At 43.0% G+C, this 23,007-nt stretch overlaps 1 protein-coding gene across 1 annotated transcript in view; it reads right to left on the bottom strand.

The window, feature by feature from the left end:
• Positions 1-23,007, bottom strand: part of CRMP1 (collapsin response mediator protein 1) — a 49,819-nt gene that overhangs the window by 23,300 nt on the left and 3,512 nt on the right. Inside the window, exons 2-4 of the mRNA XM_005428057.2 lie at positions 9,971-10,059; positions 4,673-4,857; positions 3,027-3,191 (exon numbers count right to left, since the gene is read on the bottom strand). Coding sequence (XP_005428114.1) covers positions 3,027-3,191; positions 4,673-4,857; positions 9,971-10,059 — 439 coding nt within the window. The remainder of the gene's footprint in view (positions 1-3,026; positions 3,192-4,672; positions 4,858-9,970; positions 10,060-23,007) is intronic.

The raw sequence follows: 23,007 nt of genomic DNA on the forward strand, positions 1-23,007 counted from the left end.
CTGCTCCTTACCACAGTGCAGAAGCAGAGTTCTCCCATGTAAACACACATTCCCACCCTCAGCTGCTATCAGATACACACACAGTGGAAAAGCAATTCAGGGGCTGCCTTTACAGCTAATAGGCAAGAGGGTATGAACAATCCTCCCTATACCACATACCAAGATAAATAACACAAATTTACATACACAGGTATCCAAGATTAGACTCCTTGCCCTGGCCTGGTTCCTTGACCTGCTCATTGGAATTATGCAGCTTTTCAAAAGCCCTGGTCTGTGGCCTATTGACCTGAATACTTCACATCTGTTACACACCACGTTCTTGTTAATGTCCTACTTGCTCTCACACCAGGGGTACTCAACAGAATCCTCTCCAAATTTTAGGCAGGACTACAGTGTACTCCTGAACTTTCTGAACAGTGACAAAGTCAAAATAACCAGTGAGGCCTCTGTCAGCAACTTTAGGCTCTTACTCCTTTGTATATACTGAAGAAGCTCAATCCCAAAATAGCTGCTGAAATTACACAAGTTGGAGTGTTTATAATCAATATTTGTCTCTACAAAATCTTCAGGCACTTCCAAAGCCTTTGTCTCCTTAAATTAGCATTGTATTGATTTGAAACTGATTAATTGTTCAATTATACCTCATGACAAGGCACTTCAACAGCCATTTTGTGAGCTCCCCTGTTACTCATGCTGATTGCATTAGGCACATGTAGCTCTGAAACACAATGAGCTGAGCCCTGTCACTCAGCTCGCTCACCCACAATTCAATCCAGATTCCCAGCTGATGAAAACCAGGGTCACTCCACTGACATCAAGTCTATTTACACCAGCTGGCTTAAATGTTTCCAATTATCAGGAAATACTACCCATTAATTTGAAAGCCTTGCCATGCTGAATTATTTCCTATTGTGCTTGTGAGTTCATACTCGCCCTTACCTTGTGTCTCCAGCAGTGAGAGTAACTCACACTGCCTGCCTGAGACATACATGAGAACAAAGGTGACCTCCTAATGCTCTCACCACTGAAGAGGCCACCAAGGCTCCATCATAAATCTCAGTTCAGGCACCAATGAACAGATTTCTGCTTCCCCTGATGACTCAAAGGCAGATCAGATTTACATAGAAAACTCACATTTCAATAGTTGGAGAAAACTATTAACCTAACTGCACCAGGCTTTTACTGTAAACCCTTAGGCAAATTTGGGAGTGCTGAGCCATCTGTGGTCAGGGAGCTCTAGAAAATAATACCCTACCTTTGAAACAAGGCACAGTATACTTGTCTTGAGAGTACAATCAGCTAATGCACAGCAGCAGATTCATGTTAATGCTGATAGCAGGGAAACAGCACAGATTTAAGCACAGCCTGTGTTGACAGATGTCATCACCTTGTAAAAATCCCCTATACTAGAGACCTATGCAAGACCAGCTGCAGCTTCTCTAATTATGTGCAGTCTTGCTGACGGAAGTGTTTTGTTGCCTAAAATCTGGTTATAGAGCACGTGTACTGTTAGCATCCTGTGACATGGAATAAACTCCCACAGGTGACTGCACCTCCAGGGCAGCTCAGCAAACAACTGTTCACTCAAAAATAGCATTTTGCTCTTCTTTTCTACTTTAACAGTACCTTTCTCTATAAAGAGAACCTTTCACATCTAAGTCAACACTAGTTCTACACATTGCAAAGGACGCTGCATTTACACATCACTTAGGTTTCCCAAGAGAAGAGTCATTCTTATTTGCCCATGGAAATCACATGCCATTTCAGAAAATATTCCAATATCCATATGTTTTCAAGGAATCTAGAAAATGAAAAATATGTGAAAATATATGATTCTACACATTGCAAAGGACGCTGCATTTACACATCACTTAGGTTTCCCAAGAGAAGAGTCATTCTTATTTGCCCATGGAAATCACATGCCATTTCAGAAAATATTCCAATATCCATATGTTTTCAAGGAATCTAGAAAATGAAAAATATGTGAAAATATATGATTCTGAAAAGAAAATACAAGCTGTCAGGCACAATTTCAAGGAACAACATCTAAGTTAGGATCTTCTGAAGGCTAGATCCCATTGCCCACAGAGGCATCTGGTGCCACAAAGATGCCCTCCACACATGAGACTGCCACATTGAGCCTGCATGTGTGGAAATGCATTTAGGAGAGGTTTCATCTGTGCTATTCTGAATTAGGAGCTGGAGTCCAGGTAAGGTAACGTACAGCATCTCACAGGATAGTAGGCCTGTTAATTGAACACAGTCAAACCCATAGAAGTGTCTTAGATTCCTAAATAAGCGACCTTTTTTTTTGCAAGTGTTGAAACATGGCATCTTCTAGTAACTTCAGGGAAAGCCAGCAGAGAGAAGCACTTGAGAAAATCAGGGCATTTTTTCAATATTAGATACCTAACTTTAGCATCTCTTTTTCTAATAACTGGAATCTTCTAAAAATACAGGCATGTCTTATTTTACAAAATCAAGTCTCAGCAAGTAAATTATTCCAATTCACTGCTGCAAAATGAGATCTAGCCTGTAGTGACATTTTCACAGCCCCATGTGCTCTTCATATTTGGATTTAATTGGAGGCAGCTGAATCAAATCTTTCAGTCTAGTTAAAACCTGAACCACTACTTTGAAATGTTTCACTTTCTTAATTCATTAAATAGAGGATCTAAGGTGACTGGGCTGATTATCCTAAATACTGATCTTTGAGTTTTACCTTCAAAAAAAAAAACCTACCTATGAGCCTGTTTCCACACATACAAGCAAGGATAAAGTGATAAATTTCTTTATGACAATGTAAGCATCTTAATCTTCCATGTCTGTACTGGACACAGTTATATATATGCACAAAGTTTTAGGTCCATTTTACAGAGCAGCAAGTGAAAATACAAGTTCAAAGTAGTGACGAACCTTAGCCAGCATAGCCAGTGCCTATGCATTCATTAAAAGACTTCAAAATTTCACCTCCGTATGATATTTCAATAAAACAAAAAAAATATTACTGCATTTCACTCACGAACCTTTGTCTTGCACGAGTACTTCCAGCTCTTCTCGAATCCCATCATACCAGCTGGTGATGTCCACATGGAGAGCATAATCACAACAGGATTTGGTATCAGCTGCCTCATGCCACTTCTCAAAGGAGGTCAGTAAACTAGTTCCAGGTTCTGGAAGCACATGATCAACTGAAAAAGAGATTGAGTGTCTTTTAGCAGGACAGTATGCCCACTGTTCAGATCTCCCTGTGAGCAGCCTTCCAGCATCTCAGCCAGAAGAGCAGTCTGTGTGCTGACTGTAACTCTGGGGTGCCAGCCAGGTCCTGCTGCCCCAGGTGCAGCAGATTTTTGTGAACAGTCTATACTAAAGATGAGTCTGGCAACATGCTTGGTGCAGCATCAATAGACACACAAAGGGGGAGCCAGACACCTCACAGTTCAGGAAACATTTGTCTTTCCCCTACTGTATTGTAAGAGACCATAGGTTCTGGCCTTCACTGTAGTTCTTGTCTGATGTGTTAATTTCTATGTATTCCACAGTAAGCACAATAATTAACCAGTGCCTCACAGTCTCTGAACTGGCCCACTCTGCCCCACCAAGACATCAGTGCAGATGTTCAATGTTTTCTCAGCAGCCAAAACTGGGAACACAGCCAAAGGTTTGCACAGGGCTGATGTTGAGCACAAACACTGCCGCACTATACAGTCCATTGAATGCCCTGCCTCTCCCCTGCCTCAGCCTTTCTGCCTCTAATGGTGCCACACCATCCACTGACACAAAGACATGACTACTTATGCATAGGTACTTCTCTCTGCAGGGCTAGTTAGTACAAAAACAAATCAAGATGGGCTAACCAGTGCCATCCACAAGCCTAACTCAACACAGGAATTCTCAACTGAAGAACACAGACTACAAAAAACTATTAACAAAAGGAATGTACAACAGTGCATTTTGTGCCTATGGCCAAAGAGTCTTTTAGCTGATGCCTGCTGCTGAATATGGGTACAGGGTAACACCAAAAAAAAAAATCCACATTCCAATTCAGTGGGAGTAAAACTCTGCTGGGAAGCTCCTCTCCACAAGGAAGCTAAGACAATTTATGGCACCTGAACTAGTGCCTCACAACATCTAACCAAAGTCAAGTCACAGCCAGAAGGAAAGAGATAAATGATGTTCCACCATCTGTAGACAGAAGAAGGGTCTTTAACAACTAGAAACACTTCTTTTCACCAACAAAGATGTTCCTCTGGGACATCTCTGTTAAGATCTTCCTCACTTCCTGCTGCCAAATCCAAGTTCATAAATAAGCATATCTTCTTATTTCCAAAGCTCTTGAAATGGCAGTAGGTGGGAACAGCAGATCTTTGTCAGATTTTCTGTGCCATATACTTACAGTGCTACCTACACTGCTTTCCAAAAATCCCAAATTACGTACATTATCCCTCAGTGCTTGTTCTGTATTTCAGAGGAAAATCCAAGAGACAATTCTGCATGCTGGTATTTCTTTCTGAGGATAGGTTCATTTTCAGGCCAACCCTGGTTAACAATGATAAATGGATCTCAAACACAATGCCCAGAAACTTGAAGATTCATTGCAGAAGATCTCAGAAAATCAGAACGAAGCCTCTGGTAGCTATCCCCACACAGAGACAGCTCTGCTGGTACTCACTGATCATGGTGGTGCCCCCTGCTAGTGCTGCTTTTGTGCCTTGATAGAAGTCATCAACCGCAGTCATCCCTTGGTAGGGCTTCTGTAGATAAGTGTTGACATCTATTCCCCCAGGAATAACCATGCGCCCATTAGCCTCTATGGTCTTGACTCCTCCAGGAACAATCAGATTCTCTCCTATTTGCCTGCACAGCAAGGAAAGCCAGTATTACTTTATTGGAACAAGCACAGAGGACAAAGCTATATGAGGCATGTAGGGGAGAGGGAGCCTGGGCCCATAGAGCAGGAGGTGGGTCCCCAAAGGCAAGGTGAAGCTCAAGCACACGCTCCCTCTGCCCTGCCCAGCACAGCAGAACAAAGCAGAGGAGAGATGACTCACTGAGCCCTGAGCTCTGTTTGCTTTGCATGGCTCTAGCGGCCAATAAAGGAGCTGTAATGCACCAGCATTAAAAATTGATTATTTTTATATGATTTCTATCTTTAAACAATTCAAATTATGTACCCTTAATGCTCTCTTGGGGGCTCCAGTTTTGTATACTAGGTTCTTAAATGAAAATAGGAAAACATAGATCAAATACAGGAGCAAGCTGGAATTGTAAAAATATATAGCAGAAACAAAAGGCAGAAAATTTTATAATTACTTTGTCATCATGCAATGCAAATGCATCCTTAAAAAGAAATCTAAATAACCTAAGATACAGAAATACATATCTAAGAGACCTAAACATGTTTAATCTACCATGTCCCATATTCTTCATCCTCCACTTGAAGTTAAAAGCCAGTGAAACATTCTGCATAACTGTGTGGAAAAATTATAATTAACTGCTGCCGTATTTTTCCCTTCAGGTCTTCAAAGCAGGATTTTTTTTTTCACTATTCAAAATATTAATCTGTCCCCCATACCAATATCAAACTCCAGATACTTATGATCAAAATACTTGTATTATTCATGGACTCAATTACAAATAAATTAAACTTTAACTTTTAAAGCCACACTAGAATTTATTGTCTACTTTGCATGGCACCAAACAGGGAGAGGGGTCTATGTGGAAGCCATGTCCTTGCACTGTTACACCACAATATATTTGGGCTTAGAGGTAACTCTAAGGCAGTTAAAGTTCACTTAGTTTATCTTATATTACAGACACAGAGTCCTTGGTCCTAATTTTCTTCTCTCTGGATAAAATAGCTTTTATCCACAGCTAAATAAATACCTCAGACATCTGAGCTGCTGAATCTGTTTCCCCATATTAAAAGGCAAGTCCCACCTACAGTTCAAAACACAGCAACTGATTAACAGCCAACTGTGATAAGGTAGAATGAGAAGTGAATACAACTCTTCATTAAAACCAGTGGGAAAAACAAGAAAAAGGGGGATAATTATTCACATTGGAATCTGGCCAAATGGCAGAGTTAATAAACAGCCCCAAGAGGTCAAGAATTTGTTTCATATGCTATGCAAAAATGCCACCTCCAGCAACTCATCTCCCGTGGTGCCCCGGGCTCTGGCTGGAGGGAAGCACAGCCATTCCATGGGCAAACTCCTTGTGGGCATCCCAGGATGGGGTCAGAGCACTGAACAAATCCAGGAGGGCTTACTCATGAGAGCTGGCACCTAACAGTCATCAACATGTGCAGCACTGCCATAACCTGTGTGCAGCTGCACAGAGTGAAGAACACCCTGACAAACAGGGAACCAACCTGGATGCAAACACCAGCAGCTGCCCAGCACATCCAATTGCACAAACCAAGGCTGCTCCTCTGTTTTAAGATGTGCCTCACAAAGGCATATCATAGGGCACTGCATCCATGAGCACATTCAATGCCTGTATAAAATTAGGTAGCCCCATGTGTAGCAATGGTGTTGCACTATTTCATTAGTCAAATCTATCCCCAGGATTTTAATCAGAACAACCCTCCACCTTTGTAGAGCATTTATGCAGCTAAGAAATTGAACTGGGGAAAAAAAATTAACTACGACCCATCTCCTTTGAGTATGTCCAAGGAGTAACTGCACCTCAAGTACTAACACACCTTCTGAGAATAATATTAATGAAAACCTTCACAAAAAAAGCAATTAATTTTTATTTTCTTCCACAATTAGTATCTACCAATTTCCTCCTCAAGAAGACACATGTCCTAACAAAGTAAAAGTGTGCTAACTATATATTGAAGTTTTTTGACAACTCAATGCTCATTATTTTCAGTGTATGTTTGAGTAACATCTTAGTCAGCTGAAATCATCCATACTGAAGTGACATGGGACCAAACAGTCTTTGTGGATGATGCTGCACTACTATCTGTCAGAAACCTGTCTTATCTATTGCCCTGGCATCAAGATTAAGGCTGGGAGAAGTCTGATCTTCACTGCTGCTCAAGGTTATTTTTATTCTGTCCAAGTAGAACAGAGAGTAGGAGATAATGTGACGGGATTCCTGAATTGCTTACTCATTAATGCAAAGAGTATGTGAGTAAGAATGGAGTTCTATTACCTGTGGGTGAAAAAATACAACAGTGCAGATAACTGCATTCTAGACACTGTACAAATGACTGAGCTGGTTTCCTCATATGTCAGCAACCAGAAAACTCAGACCCACAGGAAGCTGATGCTGTCTGCCATTTTCAGTTGAACAAGTTGGTAAATTCTGTTGTACATGAGCTGATCAAAGCACAACAGAAACAGCAGGCTTCAGCTCTTCCTAAGCTTCATCCAAGGAAGCTGAAAACCTCTCCCAGAACTCTGTGGTGGTGCTTCTGCAATTATCAAGCCCAGACCTTTTTTAGACATTTGAGGTTCCCCCTAACTTCACTCATCACTTGGCCCAGCTCTGGAAACCATGCCCCCAGTCCCCCATCCTGCCACTGTTTGTCCCTCCAGCCCAGAGGGACCCAACCATTCCCCCTGGCAGGGATGGAGCAGAGGACAGCAAGCACCAGACCATGACCTGTCACTTGGCACAGAGCTCACTTCCTCATGTGATAACCCAGGCAGGAGAGATGTAGGCAAAATGCATTATTTATATGCCAATTTAAATTACCAAATATTTAAAATACTATTTAGATGATGGAGAATTGCCTCTCAGCTGCCATCTGAGTGTGCAGGGCTTAAGTTTCAGGTAGGAAAAATCCACCTGCACTGCTGCTTCTTGAACCTAGGGAGCCAGTTTGAGCATTGATTGTCAGGCAGAAACATCAACCATCCTCCAAACTATAGCTGATCTTCAAACACACTCAAGGTTACATCTGCTTTCCTCTCTGCAGAATGATCTGCATTAAATGCATTAAAAGACTCAAATCTTTTCATTAGGCTGCAAGAGAAACCCAACCCTCTCTTTTCCAATCAGATTTCATTTCAGGGTGAGAAAAATAACCCAGATCTTTTATAGCCCGGTAAAACCAGGACACTACTGCCTATTCTGGGCTGAGTGGTTTGGTGTCTGCTCCATCCTGTGCTAGAATTCTGTATTATCAGCAGGATCTGCAGCTGGAAAGTTGTAGCATCAACTGAAATGCAGATGACTGAGTTTCAAGGTCCAGCTCCAAACAAGCTTGAGCCACATTTAACAATGATGTTAAATATTCAGACACAATGGGCAGTTCCACCTGAAGAAACTGAGAGATCAGACAAATCCAGAGCTTTCTTAGGTTGCAAAATTTATCATCTGAACACAGTAAGAACTCAACCCCATCTCACAGCAGGCTGCCCTCACAAATTACTTCAGAGCAGGAATTCTTGCACAGTTTACAAAGACAAATCTTGGGTTGTCTAAATCTAGGGCATCAGGCATAACTCAGGGTGCTAAATTGAGAACTTGCCTCCTTGGGCAAAGATAAATGCTTCTTAAAAATTAAGATCTTGCCTGTCTGTTCATTATTAACCCTAATTAGCTTGGGCAGCTGAGATACTTCCTGGAGGTATGGATCCACACAAGGATTTCAGAGGCAGTCCATGTACTTAATAAGGGCAGGTGAAAGCTTGGCATTGCTAACCTGCCTACTAACTACCATTGCATTTCTGGAATCAAAGCCAAAATTTCACAACAGTTTCAGGCTCTCAGCATCTCACGCATTTAGTTGTTTAAATAGTTCTGATGCTTACACGTGTTAATAAAAGATTTGTATCTGAACTAACAAAACCACAGAAAAACTCAACATAAACACCCATCAAAGAGAGCACAACTTGGATAACTGTTCCTTTAAAAATAGAAGCTTGTTCAAAATTTTGTGTCCTCTCCACTTTTGCCACTTCAATTAACAGTACAAATGGAAAGGCAGAGTAAAGTATTAAAAAGAAAATTTCACAGTCCATGGATGAAAGTATTCAGATTTTTTTCTGTTATAATAACCTGAATCATAATAACATATGCAGTCACAGATATATAAAGAATTGGACTTTTAATCTGATGTTACATTCTTAAGGAGCTCTGAAAACAAGTAGGCAATTAATTATTTACCAGATAACCATAATTATATTTCTGTGCATCAAATTGTAGCCACTGGAGACCAAGCTTCTTAGGTCACTAGTGAAAGTGTTTAGCAACCATGAAAAAGGCTTTGATCCTTGTGTACATCAGAGTGCTCATACACTACATAACTTTGCAAACCCCAGAGATCCTCATCTCCACTAAGCCAAGGCAGGACCAACAGGACATCTTTGTTACAGTTTCCCAGGCTATCAGTAACACATATTTCAAGTTTTTCACCTAACAACTACTTTCCCAGTTCCTGTATTTTATAGCCTGATAAATCAGGACTCTCTTTCTAATTGTGTAACAATGCATAACAACATTATAGGAACAGAACGTGCTGTGGTTCAGCATTAACCAACAGGCAACTGAGACACAGCAGGTCCTCATTTGCACCATGCAACATGGGGCATATTTCAGATTTCTGTGCCCTACAATCCTGAAGAGCATGGCTGCAATTGCACTGACTAGGTACAGGGAGAAAAGCTGTAGAGAGCTTTCTGCCATTCATGGACTCAACAGTTTCCATTGTCCTTACCATTACTTCTTTTCTTGAGAGTGCCTACTTGCCTTAACTATTTCAGAAGAAACTGTGATTGAACTGTTTGAAAAGCAAATATCTTCAAATTACAGCAAAGAAATTTTCTACTTATCTAATCTTAGCAAAGATAAAGTAGCAGAATTTAATAATTAAACACTCCTCAACTACAGTCTCACATATAGGGGTCACTGAGATTCTGCCCACAAAAGATTTTAAGTCAGCACTATCAAGAAATCACAGTAGTCTATGTTAACATGCATGCAAAAAAAGCAATATTTAATAAAAACCAACTTTATAAGTCCATCTTCAAGGTACAGGTCTGCATAGAAGGAGTGGTCATCATTGATAATTCTTCCACCTTTAATGAGCAGTCGGTCACTCTGGAGGAAAAGAAGGGAAAATTGGGTTTGTCAAAATAAATAAACATAATAACATATATGATAACAAATATGCTCATATTATAAAGAAAGCCATTAATATCAAACACTATTCTATATAAAGGTGGGTTCCTGTGGGTACACAGACAGTGGACAGGATAGTTTCATTGACAGTTGCAGTGAACACAATAGTTTCATCCTATTTCAGGAGAGTTTCAGTTTATTCCTGACTTTTGGAACACAAGACCTCATAATCATCTCAGTTCATTTTGCTCAAAGCAGCAATCACTGCACATAGAAACACCTGCAATGCCACTACATCCCCCTTTTACCACCTCACTGCACAAGGGCCAAAAGGGGAAGAGAAGCCCCCAGAAGAAACTGCCCAGCACTGCAATAGCCAAGCTGAGCTCACTTGGCACCCTTGGCACCTCTGGAAAAGAAACAAAGCTTTGAATGGAGAGGCACAAGGTCCTAAGAGGCTGCTTAGCTCTGCCACTTAGAAATTCCTCACCAGGGAAGCTCCTTCAACACCAGCTCAGCAGGAGCAACTCCTGTGCAGCTGCCAAGGGACACAGCCCACAGCTCGTGGCTCCTGTACTGTGGTACGAACCTCCAGCTGAACACAGAGTTTCTATGGGCATGAGAATTAATTGTAATCAACTCCTGTAATCAACTCATTTTCTAAAGTGCCAGGAAGAAAACTTATTTTTTTTTCCAAGAAGGACTGTTCAAAATATCAAGTCTGCAAGAGTTACTGTTCACAACAATTGTCTGCTTATATTCTTCTCTATTCAAATAGTTATATTCTGTTCTCAAAAACTACATTTTATAGAAAACAGACTTTACCAGTGCATTTTCCAGAGAACCAGTACTTAAACTCTCTCATTGAAGAGGTCATACTGGAAATGCCAGCCCCCTACCACCTACCCAAAGACAGGGCAAATCCATAACTTCAGTGCTCTTCTGACTTTAGCTGGGGTAGTTAATCTTCCTCACAGCAGCTTGTATGGGGCTGCTTTGGATTTGTGCTGGAAACAGTGCTGATAGCACAAGGGTGTTTTAGCTATTGCTGTGCAGAGCTTAGAGAGTGAATGTCTCCTCTGCTCAGCACCAGGAAAGAGGCTGGGTGAGCACAAGGAATTGGGAGGGGGGATAGCTGGGACAGCTGACCCCAACTGACCCAAGGGATGTTCCATACCATATGGCATCATGCTCAGCAATTAAACTCAAGGTGAGGTTGATGGGGGGAGCACTGCCTCGGGACTGGCTGGGCATCAATGGGTGGGTGGTAACCAATTGTATTGTGCATCACTTGTCCTTCTTTGGTTTTATTAATCTTTTTTATTTTCCTACCAATTGCATTATCATCATTACTATTATTATGATTATTCTGTTTCCATTATCAAAGTGTTTCCATCTCAACCCATGAGTTTTTTCACTTTTACTCTTCCAATTCTCTCCCCCATCGCACAGTGGGGTCGGGTGGGGGGGAACTGAGCAAGTGGTTGTGCGAGGCTGAGCTGCCAGCTGGGGTTAAACCATGACAAGCACATAACACTTTTGGGAAAAATTTTGCCAAGTGACTGTGAATGCTGGAAAACTCTTAAAGAAGTCAGAACATTTTTTTCCCATTCATACATAAAAATAGCCATTTAATATAAATTACTTCCTTGGCTCACCAGACAATAACTCAGAATCTCCAGTTTGTCCATGTTTTATACTACTCAGTCCAGATTCAATTCTTGATTTAATTACACCATGACTCAGGCATATAAACTATGAATGTCCTGAGTTCCCACTTTAGAAAGCAAACAAGTTGATATATTCTTAATCTATAAAACCAGGACAACAAAAACAATAAATTTCTAAAAAAACTGTTCATTAAAAAGTGCTGAGGCAGAGCTAGGGGCGTTACAATGTAACCTCTGTTATACAATGCACATTTACTTTTTAGCTTGTACTTGAACAATTTTGCAGGTTCAAAGCTTTACAGCCCTCTGTATCATTCTAGAAAAAGGGAAAAGGGAGAAACATACACTTTTAAAAGAGGAAGAAGGGCAGGGGGGGAAGATATTTTAAATACAGTGCACAACAAAAGAGTATCTGCACAGCAGGTCTAAGCTATTCTCCATGTGCTGCAGCAGCAACCTTGGGGGGGTTCCAACCAAGGCACAGAACTATGATGACATATGTCCCCAGGACCTGCCTCAGACATTGTCACCCCCTCATTAGAGAATGGAGATGAATGCAAGTCCTCCATCTGGAATTTGCCAGAGCAGGCTCCCTGTTTTCTCCCCAGCCTCTCTACCGTCATTTGTAATTGCAGCAGGACTTGTGAATCAGCAGCCAGAATAGTAATAAGTTATTTTGCCACGTGCTGGCAGTTGCACCTCCTCACTATGATGATCTACTATGCTGCCTGCTGACCTGCAGGGACCACCATCTTGTGAGCTCTTTTCAAACTCATTCAATTGCCTTCCTAAATATTAATACTGTCCAATTACAAGAGGCACAAGCCTACTAATAGAGGCAGGCAGTGTTCCCAGAGCACTGCATCTGTCACTGCTAAGGAGTGAAAAAATCTGCACCCTCATCAAGAAGTTCTGCATTTCATTTATTTTAAAACAGGAGAAGATGCATAATAAGTAGAAAGAAATGTAAGAGGCAAGGAAAATAAAACAGACTAAAAGCTGAAGCATAGCTCCAGAAAAATAACTGTAGACAAAAGGATTTTAAATGTTTTTACATATATATATAAATATGTAAGTAACAAAATTAGGTATTAGAATAAGCTAATCTAAAAAAGATATAAATGCAGTCTTAAGAAAGAACTCAATTATGGAGTCAGCCATTAAATTGGGCCTCATATCCTATAAAGGATTACTGAACATTCAGCTACAAAGTCTGTTCTTGTTCAGAATTCTGGAGGGTGTAAGAAATTCTGGTCGAGATTAAATAACCTGCACTTTATGGAGAATTTGAAAATTTTAATTCTTTACACCTCAGAAGAAAATACAAACAATTCAGAATTGTAGCAAGAGCAGTCCTGCACCTGAGGCTAAGGTTCCCCCAGCTGGGTATAGGAAGTCATGGAAGACTGGGCTGCCAAGAACCACACAATCCCAGGGAACCATTGGGACAGTGCTGTGGAGCCTTGCCCAGGTTTCATTGGAATCTGAGAGCTGTGGAAGCATCTACAGCACGCTCCCATTCCAGCATATCAGCAAATTCAGTAGAAAAAGAGTTCTGTTGGAACACCTCCAACCAGCTTGATCTGCCAAGTGTAGGACACACTACAGATTGCTGCAAAGCAGAGCACCTTGAGACAGATAGTGGTGATGGGCACCAGCAGCCCAGGTGAGGTTTGGGTGCCCTGGGGGCACCTCAGCAGCACACTGTGCCAAAGCAAACCAGCACTGCCTCAAACACCCTGCTCCAGACCAGGGCTGGCTTGTCCTTAGCCCAAGCAGCAGTACCCAATGCCTGGATGCACAGATCACAGAGATGCAGTTCCATGAACAGGCTGGAAAAATTACACAAAAAATAAATTACTAGAAAAGAGACACAGATTAATGTTGACAAGCAATTTGTTGTATTCTTCATGAAACAGGATTTCATACAAATGGTTGGTTCACTTGCAGTATTCATTCCCTGCTAGAGCCAAGCACAGGCTTCAGGGACAGCCACTGGAGCCTGGGTGATCCTGCACTGGTTTAGGTCACTGGTCCTTGCTGCAGTGAAATCTGGGCACACACAGGCTCTGTGACGTGGGTTAGCCCTCTTGGACATGCAGAAGGCTGTGTGAGACCAGGGGTCATTTATTATTTACCAGGGGCATGATGTCAGGCAGACTGCTTGCAATTTTCTTACCAAGTGACAAGTGTCCAGGTAAATTAGGGACCAGAGTCCCCTTCTCCCTGTTTCAGGCTGGAGGAGAGACACACTCTGCAGTGCCCTGGGGAAAGCAGTAAAGGAAGGGAGGAGTGACCTGAAGTTCCTGAACTAATCCTGGCAGTGCTGGCCTGTATTTCTCCTTCCTAGCTGTAATCTCCATGAGGAAGAACACCCAGCTCCCAGAGGTACCCTCAGCCAGTCATTGACCCTCAGGTGCTCTCACAATGCAAACAGCAACAGGCTCATCACTCAGCTCAGGTGACAGCACTGTCAGCCTCTCTAGGGTGGCTGCCGCTTTTCTGTTCAGCTGACAGGTGCCTCAGGCACTGGAGCCCTGCCTGCTGAGCTCCAAGGGCTCCATACCAAGCCTCCAGTGCACTGCCTGGCACAAGAAGCTGCCAGCCCACCTCTTCCCACTGCAAGCCAAAAGAAGCTGCCGGGGCCCTCTCCCCCCTCCAGGCTGCCAAGGACAGACAGCAGGAACATGGCAAAACAGAAAGGGAGTATTACCTAGAACAGTTCATGGGATGCCAAGATGCAAGGGGTAAAAAGCCCTGCTGTCATTGACAAGGGAGGAGCAGAAAGCACACCATAAACCCATGCTCTGCAGTCACTGCTGGGTGTGGGAGCCAAGGTGTTTCTTCTCCATCCATCACTATTGCAATGATGCAACTGCATTGCTGCAATGCTGTTTGCCTGTGAGTTCTGTGCCTGGCCATGACACAGCATCAGCTCAGCCACGATGCACATCTGCTGTGTCCCCTGCAGCTCCATTTCACAGGCACTCTGGCATCTGCCAGCTCAGCCCACTGCTGAGTGTGCCACAGCCACTCCTGCTACTCCCAGCCCTTCACCTTCAAACCCTGCACACTGCTTCCCTGGGGATCTCCTCCTAATCACAGTCTAGCTTCTCCTGTTTAACCTGGCAGCAAAGCTGCAGAGCTTAGTCTGTGACATGACAGCAATTTTCATGGCAGCAGAAGGAGATGGCACAAGCGTTTGCTGCAGGAGGAGGGGCTGCCTGCTCAGACTGGGGGCGGCGGCTGTCGCTCCCTCACAACCATTGTTTCCACTAGAGCAGGAGCAACACCAAACATCTGTAAGCTGGTGACTGGCACACTTTGTACTGATTGCCTGTTTTGCTGGGGTTTGAATGAGCTTGGCTCAGCTCTTGTGAAGCGTGTCCACATGTTCATGCACACCAATGGCAAAAGGCCAGCAGAGAGAAGCAGCATCTGACCAAGCTTCAGGACCATGAGCCTGAGCCCTCCCATGGTCCCCATGGCTCCACGAAAATATACATGAAACCAAATTCCCTTGGGTGGAAAATCGCTTTGCTGTGGATTATTCGAAATTACAAACCAAATGTTAAAGCAAGAACAGTTGCAAAGAAATTTAAAATTAGCCTTTTCCCATTCACCCACTCCCCTCAGAGCTAGTGGTATCTAAAAATACACAACAAAATTCAAATAGCTTTTAGACATGCAGTTCTCAAATCTGCTTCTTGGGACTACTAAAACACAGTAACAGAAAAATAAAACTGCCATAAAATTTACCAAACATTATTTCAAATTGGTGCAGTGTGTCAAAATACAATGCAGCACGAGTTATAGAAACCACACACTTCTCTACAGCATCAATACCTATGCACTGCATCTGCAGGAATCTTTCAGAGAAAACCACATTTCTGTGATACAAGATGGAGTTTAAAAAAAAAGCCATTATGTATTCCAGCCACACAAGAAGAATCCAAGAAATTCCAAGAGTAGTGTTTCCATCAAATAGCAGCATCAGTCCAGACTGCAATTCCAATATATGCTATTGCATTTTTGCTTTTCTTCCACAAATGGAACATCTTCCTATTAGATCTTCGTCTCCAAATCAAGTAAGCCATATATTTTTAACTATTTACAGTTTGCTTTACCATTTATATACAATTAACTTCAGATAACTTATCCAGCATACAGGTCTAAGTGCTGTGCTGCTTAATTATTGGTTTGGACCTTTACAATTGCTGCATTGCAGCTTTTGCCAATCAAAAAAGTCTTTGCTACACTCAAACCCAGATTTTCCACGCCTAGAGGATGAGGAAACACTCAGCAGTGATTTCACCCACTGTGTAATTTTAAGGACTTACTAGAATATAACATTGTCTATACATCTCCAGAGCAACAATAGCTGTTTTCTCTAAAACCCAGATTAGTCAAGAGCCCTGAAGATGACTAAGGATTTTATGCTAAATAGCCATTTGGAAACAGTTTAAATTCTAAATCCACCTGCACTTTAGTTCTCTATAATGTCATGTGGTTTAAAAGACATCAGAACAAATGCAATAGACATAAAAAGGCATTAAGCTATGTTATCACACTTGCAGCCAAGACATTACTTTTTTAGCATTTGAGAGGCAGAATTCTTTGTTCCTAAGGTTTCAAAGAGTCCAAAGAGTTACAAAAGACAAAGAATTCAGTTCAGAGGGAAGGTACAAGAAACATAGGCTGATATCTGAGCTCTCCTTGATTATCTAAATCTCCACAAGAAGACTATTTGTATGGAACACATTTCTCAAAGGCTGAAGACCCACTGCAAACAGTGGAAGGAGACACTCAGAGCTCCTCTGTGCTTCCATGCGCTCATTCTTGCAGACTTATTTCCCACAATATACAAGAGATCTACTTTTTTTGAGTGTGTGTGGATATATTTGGTTCTCTTTTTTCAGAGCAGTTCAGATTCAGACCCAGCTGTGATATAATACAGTTAAATTACCTCACTTTAGGCAAAGTACTTACAAATAAGGAACATTTTTAAACTTAATGGCAAAAGAAGAAAGATATCTTTCCCTCGAGGGATGTTTGCTTAAAATCCTTTCATAAGGATCAAAGACCTGTAAATGGGATTTCATGAAGTACTGTCTGCTTATAAAAGATCTGCTTTTAATCAGCAGTATCCCTCCTTTTGAATTCACATCTAGATTACCCTCCATAGGAAGTGGCTTTTAGTTCGGGTGAACCCTGAATCAACTCTGGGAATTCCTTGTAAAACACTCCATCCTTGAGGCATCATTTCCAACAGGCCACTAATGGAGAATCCTGCTTTTAAGGTTCTTTTCTTAACTGATGCACTCTACTATATGGCAATTAATTTAGGAAGGATTATGCTGATGGTAGTAGTGCTGTATCTTGGTCTGTAGCCAATGTATTCATTCATCTTTATTCATTTAAGAGATCTGATATTCTTTTGTTTCCCCTTTTGAGACCTGGCTTCCCATTCAGCTGGCAGTTTCATTGCTTAATCACCCACTCTAAAGGGGCTACTCCTACAGCTACCAACTCCACGGGGATTTCTTCACTGAAAATGTCATCTTTGCTTTGCTTTTAGAAGGGAAGCACAACAAACATCTTATTGATGACAATGTTCATTGGCATCAGCAGGGGTTTCATCTAAGTAGGGGCTGGAGGGCTGAAACCATTGCATTGTATGTTGCTATACCCATCCCTTGGGTTACACACAGGTTATGTCAATTAAAAGGGATCTCAAAATCCCAGCAAGCCATTCACAGGAAAGCTTAAACTTGGGAAGAAAATAACAGTCATTACATCATGGCTGACTTCTCTAGGCCACTGAACTGAAAATGTCTTTTATCTAAGTTCTAATCAGAAACCTGCATCAGGTTACTGGGACATATCTGACTTGGCACCAATCACAGTCAAAATCCAACTAAGACCAAACAGAGCAGGTGGATGCAAGGGAAACAGAATAGTAGAAAATGCCTTTAAGATGATGTTAGCAATGACAATTCATGATCAGCTAAATGCAGTGCATACCATGTGTACTGTTTGCACTCAGACACTTTGTGCTGTCATGTTGTGTACCTACTATTTCTGCCAGGGAGAGCAAGCTGTGATGCTTGCTGCCTCACCTCACATGGTATCAGCCCTGATTTCCCTTCTACAGCCTCTTCACTCTGAGCACTGCCTACTCCTCTAGCCAGCCACCTGGGTCCTCACTATTACACAGAGGAGATTTTACAGAGTGTAGACTTCACTGAAGCCAGCAGGAATATTTATTATTCATAAACAATACCTTACATCTTAAAACTCATTAGGACATGCACTACAGATGAAAACTTTTGTCTTTTGACAAGCAAACATAATCCCAAAGTATCTCTGCTTCAGGGGACAAGGCCTCCATCTGCACATGTAGCAAGATTAGAAACCTGCAAATTATTTTGCTGCTCATCTCTATTCCTTCTTTCTCATACGTACAAAAGCATTTATCTCTCTCATATGTACAAACCCCAAGTTTATCTCAACTAACTCCCAAGTGCTTCACAAGCCAGTGGCCTCTGCTGGCTCCTTCAAATGAAAATGGAAGTTTCACGCTTTTACCACTCAACTAATTATTGATTCTGAAAGAAATGGCAGCAAAGCAGACAACAGATCCTGATCTCTCATCAGAAAAGTGGTTCATTGGCAGCAGTTGCTCTCAGCACTTGCAGGAAGATTCATATAAGTACCTCACTGGATCAGATGTCTTCCCAGACAGCCACTGTCCCCTTTCCAAACCTGCCCAGCTTCCAGCAAAGCACAGCTCAGTTCTCTGTGGTGGCACCAGCTATGATGCTGAAAACACTGATGCCCTGCTGAGGGCACTGACTGACGAACTTGCTGTGGCAGTTAAAGGAATCACTGCCCCAAACCCTTCCTTCTGTCCCTCTGCCAAAGGTTTCAGTCTCCATAGAAATGTCCCCAGAAGGACCTACCCTGAATGTAATTTAAGTCACCAGATGGAACTGACATACAAAAAAGTAGCCACTTTTTCTCCTATAGAAAAAAGAAAGGAAAAGATGTGTTCACAGAATCATGGAAATGGTGGTTGGAAGTCCAAAAACTTACAGTGAAGCAGCTAAAGCATCCCCAGAGCTGCCAGGCTGAAGTCCAGTCCACTACACAAGGTGAATTCACATATGTTCACTGACAGATGAGTAAACTGAGAGGGGACAAGTCTGTTAAACAGACACGCATGGGAACATGTAATTTTGAGGATTAAGCAAATGTTCAAGAGTAAGAAGGCACCCAGAAGTCCCAGGCCTTGGTGTTTTAAAACAGGACAAAAAGTGCTGTCTAAATCACCCAAAATCTTGCACCAAGAGCAGAATAGTAACATGAGGCAGTGTTCCCATGGCCAGCACTCAGCAGGCTTTTCAAACACTTCTGGCAAGTAACAGAGCAATCTGAGTGTAGCTTTTATGCAGCTATGTTAAACAAACGTGGGTAGTAAACAACCACACTTAGGGGAGATACAGAATAGATCCAAACCTAGACAAGGACTTTGGTCCTCCATCCCAGGTACTCACCATGTCCTGCATCCCCTCTGGTGTTCAAAATGAATTGGCTGACAGTTCTCACACTGCTGCTGTCTCACACCAGAACACCACACAATATCCCAGCACTTTGTTCAGACCAAACAGAAAGTTTCCATCCAGAACCAGTGTGTCACACTGCAGAAATCCTGATGAATGGATTTTTTCTCTCTCAAAGTATTCTACCATCTTCAACTGAAGCCTACTTGCTTCTCATCTCTCTTCATACCAATTCTAAATGTAACAACTAAAATTATTCTTTGTGCCCACTCCTCTGAATGTCTTCAGTCTCCCCATTTTTCTGCATCTGTTTTTTTTTTTTTCATGCAGTGGTAGATCTTTTCTTTTCTTTTCTTGTTATGCTCAGTAGTGAGATCCTTCCTCTGGAACACCACATTTTTGTGCTCTCTGTCTCCCTGTGCCTTACAGTCTGTCAGCTCAGGACCAGCAGTGCATTTCCCCACTCATATGCCAACCCTTGGACCATACCCAGAAAGATGATTCCCTTTTTTTTTCTATGGGATTCGGGCACCATTTTCCTCTCCCAAATGTCTCCTTGCATTTGCTTTGGTGACTAGCTATTCTGTAGAATAGCTCAGTAGAATTGTGTTCACACCTCCTCTTCACTGAGCTCACACAGATTATGTTTTAATGGGTGCAGTTGCTGCTGGAACAAACACGTCCTGTCACAGGCATTTAACATGCCACATGCCTTTTTTAAACCATGGTACAATTCTGAGTTCATCTAAGCTCAGGCCTTGCTTGAAAATTGCCAACTGCTACCAAAACACAGAAGGCAAAATAATTTTTAACAGGTATTTCTGTGTCATCATGTCCATTGATTCCCTGTAATATGTTGCACAAGGGGAGTATAATAGTGATGTTAAAAGCAATGGACTGGGGGGTATATCCTGAAAAATCTGGTCTGCATGAGACCATCCTGCACAACCAAAGCACAAAAGATTGCCACCTCTTGCAGAAAAACACCTCAGCAATGGATGTGGCTGTCCATACTACAAAGGCTGGAAAAAGTGCTCCTGCACTCTTGGCCACCCTTACATCATGCACTATCCCCTGCTCCATCCCCAACCAACACTCCTGAACCAGGGGTTTGAAAGCCACCTGCCAAGGACTCCAACACAGTGCAGAGGACATGACTGAAGTGCTTACACTTACTGGTTCAATGCATTTCTGTTATACATCCCCAGACTGGTCTGGTGCTTCAGAGCTCCCTCCCCTCCCACAGTAGTTACACAAAAGGCCCCAGTCTCTCCAGTCTGACTCACAACTGAATGGCACCTTACACTGGCACAGTGCTGGTGCTCCACTAACAGCAAGCCTGGATGCTGCATGGGATACATAACAGGCAGCAGGACAGCCACAAATGAGGTAAAATGCAAGAAGCATGAATGTTCACAAGCTGAAATGGAAAGGAAAAAAGAGGCAGATGAAACAAACAAAAAAAAAAAGCCATGCAGATTGGTAAATGAGAGCAGGGAGATGCACAGTGCCAAAGAGGCCTGTGCGGAACAGTGTCATTACCATGAGCAGGGGGAGAAGGGAAAACAGGAATAAAGCTGCTTTGGGTAAAAGAGGTGCAGGGGCTATCAGGCCCTGCTGTCTGAAGGAGTCAGGAGATAAGGCTCAGTCAGACCAAGCACAAGGAGGAAGTTATGGCCACGTGCACCAAGAGCAGTAACCCAGGCAGGATACCACAGGGTTGTCTGCCCAAGAGTGGTATCTGCTTCCACATCAATCAGAGGTGAAACCAGCTGCTGCCTCTTCCTTCCCAGCTCCTGATGCTGCAGACCTGATCCCAGAGGGAAGTTTTGGCCAGGTACTGACTGCTGACTGCAGTGCCTGTGGCTGGATGCTGTTGCTGGGTGCTGCTGTTGTGTGCTCAGGACAGCTCCTGGCCCATGCAAGCAACACAGACTTGGTACTGGAAAATCCACAGCAAAGTATCAGCACCCAGGACACCATCAGAAATTAGTTTCTCACTTCTCCAATTAACCCAGGAGCCGATGTAGCTCCAAAAAGCAGGAGTGTGAGTGGGGGAAATATTAAGAACAGTAACAAATTATATTTTTATATTATTTCATCACCACTGTTGTTGCACACTTCTACAGAGCTATCACATTTCCTTAGAGCCCAGAGGACTTGAAGCTACAATGTATTTCCTTAAAGGCTGGATGAAACACCTAATTTACCAGACTGGAATGGGGCTTCCGAAGATACACACAGAATAAACCCTGTGGGTTCTTGTGGGGCAGGCAGTGTGTACAAGGTCTGACACAAAGTGCCTGACTTGCTTCTACTGGAGGAGAAGGGCCAGAAGTGTAATAAGAACCCAAAAACAGTCCTGCCTTGCTGGCTGCCAACTTCACTAATGTTAATTTATACCTTTGATTTGGTCACAAAATGCAACAGTAATGTTAATGAATATTCATTTATAGAAGCTTCAGCACATCCCATTTCAAAGAGAAAAGGCTGAGGTTTGGGCTTTCTTTTTCACAGCAACCCTCTCCACAGCACAGAGAAAAAAATTTGTGAGAAGTGATGAAATCAAAAGGAACTGTTGATTCTAAGGCAAAGACTTATAATTCTTCCAGTTTCTCATCCTAATCTGAACTGGAGAGTAAAGAACTGGCTATGGGTGTGACCCTGTTACACTCCAGCTTCAAATGAAGACTGAGCCATGTACAAAGCACCTGACACTCACCCAGACTGTAACCGGGGACTCCCCCGACCCAGACAAGCCCTGAGTAAATGTAAGTCACACAACGCACTGAGGAACGAGGCAAGAGGAGCCATCACCCAAAAAGCCACTGCAGCACCCAGGTTCAGCCCTGGCCACCAGGCACTGCAGCCTGTTGATAGCGGACACCTGCATAAATGCGGCACTTCGGTATCATGAAACTCAGCTTTTAGAAGGATGTTGTTTCCCTCCCGATCAAATATTTTGACTGAAGGATGCTTTTACTGTACGGGGAGAAAGCCGCGAGGAGCTTACAAGCGTTGTAACACTGGCTCCACTAATGCCGATCGGCGCCGGGTTTGCTCAGAAGGTGCCACACCCACCCGGCAGCCGCTCCCTCAGACACCGAAACTTGCCCGCATCACGCCGTGCCAGCTTTCCAGGGAAAGCTCCACGAACCCAAGGAACCTGGGAGCTTCCCCGCTCATCTCTGCCCCAGGTGCCACAGCAACAGTGACCCCATCATCCACTGATCCAGTCCCCCAAGAGGAAAGCATCAACCTGGAGACCAACACCGCTGCTGGGGAAAACCTCTGCCGTGCGAGCAAGCTCCGCGCGCGATTTCCCCCACCACACCCCTATCCGCCAGCTCTGCCTGTTCTTTATCTCAGCCCCTATATCCCCCGATCGTGTGTATTAAGAAAAAGCATATACTCTATGAAAGAACCCAAGTCCTTTCTTTCTAGCATGGAAAGCACACCCTATTGTAGCTCTCTCTGCTCGGGTACAAAAGCATCTAGCGGGAGACAGGCACCGATAGGAAGAGGATGGTTATGATTAACTCTTTGACTTCTGATTCCCACCACGCCTGATGTATTAATAGCGCGCAGAGGTGTTGGTGCTGGCATCATGGCGCTCTTTGATTTTCCACGCTTCCCCCCACGCCCACGCTCGCCCACCTCCCATTTCTCCGCACCCTGTGCCTCCCCCTGCCCAC

Source organism: Geospiza fortis, unplaced genomic scaffold (genome assembly GCF_000277835.1).
Source record: "Geospiza fortis unplaced genomic scaffold, GeoFor_1.0 scaffold666, whole genome shotgun sequence".
NCBI classification, from domain to species: domain Eukaryota; kingdom Metazoa; phylum Chordata; class Aves; order Passeriformes; family Thraupidae; genus Geospiza; species Geospiza fortis.